At 37.4% G+C, this 9,451-nt stretch overlaps 1 protein-coding gene across 2 annotated transcripts; it reads left to right on the forward strand.

Annotated features, from left to right (window-relative positions):
• The first annotated feature begins 409 nt into the window (after nucleotides 1–409).
• LOC104595583 (uncharacterized) lies at nucleotides 410–7,777 on the forward strand. 2 transcript variants are annotated; one of them, XM_010256364.3, is made up of 11 exons: nucleotides 410–637; nucleotides 757–894; nucleotides 1,637–1,727; nucleotides 1,853–2,097; nucleotides 4,423–4,540; nucleotides 4,948–5,025; nucleotides 5,121–5,244; nucleotides 5,344–5,789; nucleotides 5,928–6,067; nucleotides 7,132–7,221; nucleotides 7,402–7,777. In XM_010256364.3, the coding sequence occupies exons 3-11, from the start codon at nucleotides 1,707–1,709 to the stop codon at nucleotides 7,499–7,501; spliced, it is 1,362 nt and encodes a 453-aa protein (XP_010254666.1). In that variant the 5' UTR covers nucleotides 410–637; nucleotides 757–894; nucleotides 1,637–1,706; the 3' UTR covers nucleotides 7,502–7,777. The 2 variants fall into 2 exon arrangements, with proteins under 2 accessions (XP_010254666.1, XP_010254665.1); XM_010256363.2 differs by lacking the exon at nucleotides 410–637 and having other exon boundaries at nucleotides 648–894.
• The last annotated feature ends 1,674 nt before the right edge of the window (nucleotides 7,778–9,451 follow it).

Consider the following 9,451-nt stretch of genomic DNA (forward strand, 5'->3'; position numbering starts at 1 on the left):
ATTGGTCATTATCATTAATCGACGTCGGTTATCTGTCGAAAATGTCAAAACTATCATTCAAAAGAAGACATTATTCATTATCTTCTACCTTGAGATTGAATTGGTTATCTTTAAAGAAAAAGAAAGAAAAAACATGAAATATGATAGAGGGAAACAATAAATGAAAGCAAAAAAAAAAAAAAAAGACAAGAATGCATTTTAGATCTAAAGGTAGAAGACAATAATTTTATTAGTCTAGTATCTCAAACATCTCAACGGATTCAGTCTCAAGATAGTAGATAATGAACAATATCTTATTTTGAAAGGTAATTTTGACATTTTCAAGAAATAATTGACGGTCAATTAACCACAAACACTAATTTGACACTTTTTAAAAGTTTAAGTATTGCAATGATACGTTTGAAAATTCAGGTACCCAAAAGTAAAATTTAATTTTCCCTTTAAATAATTTACAAAACAGTCATTTCGTCGTAGGCGGCTGTTAAAAGGCCTGCCAGGGCCTGCCAGGATGCCACGCGTCATCTTGATTCTGGCCGTCTGAGTTTCGGTTTTGCGCGCGTTGTTGTTACGCTGATTAATCCCCGTTAGGGTGGCATTCCCGGCGAAGTTGCAAGGGAGTGTTACGCCATCCGCGCTGGTTAGTAATTGCTTACATACCAGTTTCTGGGCCCTTCCTTCGTCTTCCTCGTGTGTCAACCGCTACAGCCATATCGACGAAGAGATACCTTCTTTATTGATAGGTTTTTCAATTTGCAGAATTCGATTTGTGGCACGGGGTCTGGATCTACTTTATCTGTATGATCCTTGAGCTTCGCTGGTTCTTGCTGGGCTCCCGATCGAGGATTCGCCGTTGAAGATTGCGAGCAATTGATCCGACTTTTGTTGATTCTACAGGTAATTTCAATACTTTTTTTAAAGAGTCAATTTCCCTTTTTTTTCTGTTTAGTTAATTTCTTTATGTTTTATATGTAGATCAGGTCTTTTTATTGTTCCGTGGTTTCACAGAGTTTTGGTTGCTACTTTTTCTTATTTCATTATCATTACGGGTTAGGATTCAGGGTTTGTAGGTATTGTTGATGCGACAATGGCTCGGGTATTTTTTATCTTAAAAAATAAATAAATTAGGGATTGAATTTTTAGATTTCCTTTCAAGAATGGGGATTTCAATAATTTCATTAATTCTGTACGGTTTTCTCATCATTTTCCTTTTCCCCGTTTATCTTCATTCCGTATGTCGTCAATTAAATAAAAGACAATGTTTATGGAAATTTGAAAGAATGAATAGGGATGCATGTGTTAAGGTACATGGATCAAAATATAAAGAAGATCAGAATGCAATTCTGCTGCGACCATCAGCGCTTGAATTTTATTGAAGGATTTTACAATTTCGTCAATGTGGTGCTAATTTCCTCCTTTGGTCTTGAATGGTATTGATATTTGGAATCCCCATGAGGGCGACAAAGTATAGTAGTTTTTTTTTTTCCTTATTTCCGAAGTATAACAATGAAGTTATAGATAGAGCTAAATATTATTGTATTCACTTTATGCTCTCTGTATTTGATCGTTAATACTGAAGCATGATTTGCTCCTTTGAGTGCATGTGTAATGTATCTTTTTTTTTTATGTGGATTTTCAGGCATCACTTTTTTTGTGGTTACTGCTTATGCGATTTAATCTAGGAAGCTTCAACGGGATTTAGCAAAAAGATGCGGGGCTATAGTAGAGCTGTAAGCAGTCTGTTGATTTTTGTTGAAGCCTAGTAGTTTCCTGCGTTTTAGATGGCACAATTGTTCAGATTTATTTTTCTACTCTCCTTACTATTTCATTACAATTTTTGTTATACCCTTCACAGGAACTCCATCAACGTGATGAAGAATTAGATGAATATGAAGAGGGTGGGGAAGATCAAGAGGGAGAAGCAGACGAGTATGAAGACGAAGTAGAAGAGGAAGATCCAAAACCTACCAAAGAGGAGCTTCAATACTTACAGTTAAGGCAAAAGCTAAAAGAAACCCTTAGAAAGAAGTATAAGAAGGAATCTGGTGCTGTTCCCAGTAAGACCCAGGAGGAAAAGAAAAAGAAGCTTCCATATGACAAGTGAGTGTTTCTTTAACCATACCACATAACTTCATTTTAAGTAATTGACTGGTTTTCTTAAGATTAATATCAACCACATGATGTGTGCTCCATTTCTCTAATAATATTGGCTTCTATCAGCGGTACTTTTCTCCTCTTTGTTTTTGTATCTCGTGGATTATTAGTGAGAGGACTGAATTTTACTTACTTCATTTTATGAAACTTGTGATGATAGATTCAGTTATCGTTATCAAAGCATAACTACTCATCAAGAAGCTAGTTGATGAACATGCTGACTGTATTGGTAACTAATTGGTCAATACCCATCACCTGTGATGTGGTCAGTTAGAACAACTAATCATCAAGTAGGCCAACAACACCTTGTTGACCAAGTCAAACACAAATTTATTTTGAAGCATTATTTATCTCTTATTACTTAATATCACATGTGATTTTATCATGTTAATGCATGTGTTTTGTTTTAAGCATTTGTAATATGTTGGTTGGGTTATGGTATATAATAATAGGAACAAGGTATAAAATAAAAGAAGACTATTGTATTTTTTTAGGTCTTTTCCAGCCCCTCGGTTAGCCTATCCATCCACAACATTTTATGATTGTAAATGAAGGAAGTAAACTAAATGTTCGATATCATTCTCTAATTGCATATTTGCAATTTATCTTAACTTTGTGTATGGAGATTGCATCAATATCTTAAATTCTTAAAATGGATTTTTTTAGGTAAACTAGTAAGCAAACCTAGGAACTGATTAATCATCAAATTTCTTATGAAGGGCAAAACAACTTGTCATTGTTTTACTGTATGGCATTAAGTTATGTAACAATCTATATTTTGATAATGGCACAAGCTGGGCTTTGTGCACACTGTAATCACCATGGACTCTTGACAGTTGGTCAAGTCCCCGAAGGTCCGGAGAGACGATGAGGAAGATAGGGGAAGAGAGGAGAGACAGGAGAGATCTCCTTGAGAAACCCTAGGGTTAGGGCAATGTGGTCTTCTTGTCCCCGCGGGGGAGAGTTATTCCCCTTTTTATAGAGAGGACCCCAATGCTATAAGAAGAAGGATCTAAAAGGAGACCCTTCCTATTAGGAAAGGGGATCTTCAACGAGATCCTTTAAGGATAAAGTTTCCCTTTTCCTAAGGATTCTCGTGTGGTGCATGTAGGCTATGTCCCCTTATGGGTTTTCCTATGAACAGGTGTTAAGGGAAAGACCTGACTGGTGTGCTCGGGTGTCGCTGGCCTCGGGGTCTATCCTCCGTTCATTACGGCGAGAGTTGCCATTTCATGCTCATCGCAAGTCTCAAGTGATGCTGATTGCTTATTGCATGTCCAGGGAGGTGTTTTATGTTCATCGCAGGTCTTGGATGACGCTTCATGCTCATCGCAAGTGTAGGATGGCCTTCTGTGCTCATCACAAGTATGTGGGCCTTACATTACTTTGATAAAGTGTCATTGTGCCATTACAAAGGTGTCCCGGTTGGGATTTCTCCGTTTTTCTTTTAACATTCCCACCATAGTCCCGGTGATAGTGAACTGCATGTACTTACACACACTTTGTTAGTATTGAATATAATGGATACAAATCTAGGCCTGAGATAACGAAGCGTAGGTGTTGGATTTAGTGATCAAGTGACTTCTTAATATAGAATCTTGTTAGGTAGGAATGGCAACGTTCGAAGAATGCCTTTTAACTTTTTTTGGGGGATTCTATTGTTTAATGTGCCTCAGTTTGTCATCACTATTCATGATTTTATTGTTAAATACTGTTTCAAGATTTCTGGTAGAACTGAAATAAATCATGCAATTAATATAATTGGATGGAGGACGGACATTAACCAGGACCATGGACACACTTACATGCAATAAGAGAGGCAATATCTTGGTATCCAGTGTGAATACCTTGTTTGGGTGGATTCCAAGATCCATCAACTCTGCATCTGATTTGAAAGGGAAGGTTCAAAAGGGAGGATATGTATTTGGATCTACCTTGGGAGGTAGACAATTTTAAGGTCATTTATATAACTTTTTTTTTTAAGAAACTTTTCATATGTGTGTGGTAATATTTATGGTCTGGAGCTAGATATTCTATATCCAGCTCGTTTATTGTTCTCTCTTCATGTAATAAAATCTTGTTTGATCTGTTACCAACAAAAAAATACCAAATAATTGATTTGGGATTTTCTGTAATGGTCAGTAATCAATATTTAAATTCCTTTTATCCGTTTGAAGAGATTCTGTAGTTGGCTACATGTTTTTTTTTTTTTTTTTAATCTTTAACTCCTAGAGTTTGCCATTCCTCATTTATAGTATTTCTTGCTTGCAGTTATGGATCATTCTTTGGCCCTTCTAAGCCTGTTATTGCTCAAAGAGTACTGGAAGAGAGCAAATCAATACTAGAAACCCGGCATTTGGTATCAAGGATTTCAAGTTCCCATCATACCGTATGTACCATGGATCTTTCTCTTTAGATGGTGCTGCATATTTTAATCCTTTTACAATCTCCCCCTTATACATGCACATGTATGTAGGTAGGGATCCTACATGTGGTGGGTCCAGCTAAGACATCTTTCCCACTGAATGTTCCTTACAATTTGCATGGCCAATTGTAATAGGAACTCCAGGAAAGGAGATGATTCATTCAGTAGTTTGGAGCTAGAGTCTTCTGATTGCACAATGTAGCATAGAAGTTCTTCTCATGGGACCACCATTACCACTTGTATGAACCATGTGTGCTGTAATGCAGTTAGGTCCTGGCAGCGGGGGGGTTTGAAGATTCTTTTTCAAGTGTCATCATTATTTCCCATATGTTTTGTGTTTTCCAGTTGATAATCTCAATTTTCCTCTCCAGAACAAAAAAGGCTCTGCTTCAATCACATCAGGAACAAAGCCTTCTGTACATGATAAACCACCAAAAATTATTAATGAGGTAAAATATGTTATAGTTTATTTATTTTTAATAAGTTGTTCAGGAACCTTAAAATACCTGTAATATGTTGTAACCTATGATCACCTATCTTGTAGTTACAAAGAAAAGTGCAGAAGCTCAAGGATACACGGAACTATTCTTTTCTGTTTTCCGATGATGCAGAACTCCCTTCTCCCGCAAAAGAGCATCCACCACGAAATGTTTCTGTCCCAAGTTCTGGTGAGATCATATTCTGATGAATCATATCTAGTTGTTCTTGTAGGCCATCAAGTAGTATTTTATTGGAGAAACTTATACAGGTTTTTGCTGATATTGAAGATGCCCGATCAGCTCAAGTGCCATTGAAGAGCAAACAGTCAATGAACAAGCCTAGCAGGCCAGTTTCCAATGGCCATGAAGAAAGAAAACATGTTTCTGTGAATCACAAAATGCCCCCTAAAGTAGGGCTCCAGAAGGTGGCTCCTACTAATAGGCCAAAGTCGATTTCTGCTGATCCTAAAAGACAGCTTGGTAGCAACTCTGAGAGTGGACCTGGCCGGCCAGTTGGGTCAAAGGGCTTGTCCTCCAAAATTCCAGTTCCTGCTGCATACAAGAAACCATCTGTAGTAGGGGCAAAAAGTTCCTTGCCTGGTGTGCAGAAAGTACCATCATTGAAGTTGAATTCATCTGTGCAAAAGCAACATTCAGAACAGAAAAGGGATTTTTATCAACCTGATAAGGCCAAAGTGATATCAAAACAGCCAGTTTCTTCTTCAAAACCCCAGGTTTACATCTCTCTCCTTCCCTCTGTCCCTCCCTGTGTGTGTGTGTGCTCTGATAGCTTCATTGCCATGGTAAAGGATGATTTTTTTATTTCTTGCTGAAAGATGCTTGACATTTGCTTGTTCTGTGGAACTGTGCAGATTAAGCCCCCAAACCAAATTCCAAGGCATGCAACCATGGGAGAGCATTGCCCAAAAAGGAAGCCTGTGAAACGGTATTCTGATGAAGATGATGATGACGAGGGTGTTCAGGCTATCAGCATGATTAGAAAAATGTTTGGGTAAGGTTCTCTTGTGTTTCTTTTCTGCCAATGTGTACATTTGTGAGGTTAAATCAAGTTGTAATCCAACAATCTGCTCGGGGTTGTTTAAATGCTGCTATATCGCTATTATGAATGGGGATGTAGCAATATAATAGCTAACATGCAGACTTTTATTTTGTTTATTTTATTTTATTTTCATGAGCTGTTTGTTGTTTGGCATGCTATTTTCCAGAAACCGCTGGTATTTAAGAATGGTGCAATAAGTCTATTCTCAAGTGGAGTAATAATTGCATCATTCAACCGTCTTAAACTACTAAGTAAAAAAAGGGCAGCCCAGTGCATGAGGCTCCTGGCAATGCAGGGGCTGGGGAGGGACAGATGCACACAGCCTTACACCTGCACAAACAGGGAGGCTGTTTCCAAGATTTGAACCCTGGTCACCCAGGTTGCAATGGAGCAACCCAATTGGCAACCTTTGCACCAATGCCCACCCTCTGTCTTAAACTACTAAGTGCCAGACATAATTAGAAGCAGTTTCAATGTTGTGTCGTGTGCATGCAGGATGGATTTTTTAGTTGGCCCTAGAATCATACCTGACAGCTTAAGCCTCCCTAGAAATCCCATTGTTTTCATTATTACTTTTCTTTTTTTAATATTGACCTCTGAAAAGAAAAGGCATTATAAACAGTTTATGCTATTGTGAAAGCAAAAATCGTGCATGATACACTGAATGCATAGCCAGTTCAAAGTTTGGGTATGATGAACAATCTAGACTAGTCACTCCCTCAAGTGACTACAAGAAGGATTATCCAGAAAAGGATATATGATGAACCGATTTTACAACTATGCCCCCTGCCAAAACTTAGTAGAGTGCTAAACTTAAAATCAATAGCAAAATTTATAACAAAAGCTTATAAACGTAATTAGATCTAAATAATTAAACCACCACAAAGGAAATAACGAAATTTAAAATTAATGAACATAGAAAAAAAAGTATACTTCATTTGTGTCCATATAGGATCAAGAATCTGGAATTTTTTGTTGCTTGCTTCATGGTGTAACTGGAGTAAAATCTTTTGCAGGTATAACCCCAATAAGTATGCTGGCAGAGATGAGGATGACAGTGACATGGAAGCTAATTTCGATGATATACAAAGGGAGGAGAGAAAAAGGTATGTATTACAACTTGTTGAAGCCTTCATGCCTACTCTTCTGTTAGTCTTGCTAAATGGCGGGGTATCAGTCATCCTTTGCATCATTATGTGGCTATCATCATGTTGATATAATCACTTCATAAGCCTTGATGTTGTTTTACACTCAAGGTACTTACCGAATGTTCTTGGTTTTGACAGTGCAAGAATTGCAAAGGAGGAGGATGAAAGAGAGCTTCGCCTCATTGAAGAAGAAGAAAGAAGGGAAAGGTTGAGAAAATTAAAAAAGCGCAAGCTTTAGCCGGCAATGACCATGGCCACCCCATGTCTTGGATGCTTTTCTTCTGTTTCTTCTATTTTGTAGGATGGTCTCCTTTCGATAACTTATCTGTCCCATCCCTTTTTTCCTTTTCTCCTCAATTGTAGTAATTGATATGCATGGCATTCATGTTTTGGTTAATAATGACCGTTTTCATTTAGTGGTACGATTATTACCTTTTCAATTGGGGGTCATAGAATTATGTGTTTGCAAGTCATGGACAAACAAAAGATGAAGACAGAAAAGTTATCTCTGACACGTATTTGGCTTATTTTTATCTCCACTTCCTACGGAGAATTATAGAAACAAATGCAGCCGCATTTAACATTTCATAATGCTTTACTTTCAGTTAAGGTCATGGAAACGAATTTAGATTCTATGTGCACAACACAATTCTATTTCAGGATTTCATTCTCGTCAAATATAATGAGGATTTTATATTTTTAATTAAGTATTTTATTGGAATTTCAGTCCCATGTAAGTCCATTACAAATGGATCAGGTCCAATCAAATCCAATGAATATTTTTGACCATTTGGGACCAATTCAACAGAAAAAAAAAAGAGGCAAGGGAAGGAGGAGCAATCAGAAGCTTCAGTGGTTTAGACGGGAGAGAAGAGTGGGCAGTGGAGCAAGCAGGGGAGTTGCAGGAGACACGAGTGCAAATGTTGGAAGATGGGAGAAAAGAGTGGACGGTGGAGCGGACAGGGGAGTTGCATGAGACAGGCACAGATGTCGGAAGACAGGAGATAAGAGTGGACGGCGGAGCAGGCAGGGGAGTTGCAGGAGAAACCAAGGTCGGCGGGGTGGTGTCGTATTTGTCTTGGCAGAGAGATATGACAGCGAACCAAGTGGTGGCGATGACTAGCCGGGGATCTGGGCGATCTACTTGACAGGGAAAGAGATTACATGCCTTCAAAATTTTCAGTCGGCCCTGTTCTGCTCTCCCATCTCTCTCTCTACTATTCTTACTATTCTTCTTTTTTTGTTCAGATTAAAGGGGCATTGAAGCTTTCAACGAACATGAACCACCAAATCAATGACTCCACTACCCATACAACCTTTATGTTAAAATCATGGAAAGGCTTGAAACAAGATAAATGGTTGTGAAATTTTCTACTGAAACAACCTATTTATGTGATAAAGTTTCAAAGTCTGAAACCAAAAACTGCTCGTATCTTGTAGAAGATGAGCTCCCGCCAGCCCCTCTTGGTGTTTTCAACAACTGTAGCATTGCCATATCTGCATCACAACTTGCAAACGATAATAATCAGAAAAGAAAAACAATTAAAAATGCCCCAAAACCAGAAGAATATAAATATCAGATTAGAAAGAACCGCAGCAACCCAACATATCCTCCTCTGGTACGTCCAGTTAGCTTAATAATGGTAACACCGGTTCCAGGCTCTTCAAAAGTAAGCTGCACCTACGTTGAACAAATGTATATCCTCGTCAATTCCAATTACCCAATCCATGAAGTTACGAGGAAAAAGTAAACAAGGACAATTAAACTATAATGATAATTGTCAGAAAATTTAAGGATAAATAAGTAAACAATAAGGGTATAATTTGTCAATTTCGTGAACAGTGTAGATAATTTAAGATATTTACCCTACAAAAGTAATTTTCACAACGTGAAAAAAAAATAATAAACATATTATTGAATCATGTTTTTGTTTTTGTTTTGAAATGCAAGAAAACCAGTTTTTTTTTTTCGATACAATAACCATTAAAATTATGGGTTTTAATATAGATACAAATGTTGTAGTGTCTTTTTTTTAAGGGAAAATTTTCATTCAAAAGCGTAGATTACATCTCTTTTGTAGTACCTAATAAAGGATTACAAGACTTAGCTCGTGTCCTATAAAATGGACTATTATTTATGAAACATGATATTACCTTTTTTTTATAGTAACTATTTTTAGGCTGCGTT

This window comes from Nelumbo nucifera, chromosome 5 (assembly GCF_055504915.1).
Source record: "Nelumbo nucifera cultivar China Antique chromosome 5, China Antique-T2T, whole genome shotgun sequence".
Classification (NCBI taxonomy): domain Eukaryota; kingdom Viridiplantae; phylum Streptophyta; class Magnoliopsida; order Proteales; family Nelumbonaceae; genus Nelumbo; species Nelumbo nucifera.

What these genes read in the sequence shown, in the direction of transcription:
- LOC104595583 (XM_010256364.3), top strand. Translation starts at nt 1,707, where the DNA reads ATGCGGGGCTATAGTAGAGCT. An exon ending in TGTTTCTGTCCCAAGTTCTG is followed by an intron (nt 5,245 to 5,343) that starts GTGAGATCATAT and finishes CTGATATTGAAG; the next exon opens with ATGCCCGATCAGCTCAAGTG. An exon ending in TTTCTTCTTCAAAACCCCAG is followed by an intron (nt 5,790 to 5,927) that starts GTTTACATCTCT and finishes GGAACTGTGCAG; the next exon opens with ATTAAGCCCCCAAACCAAAT.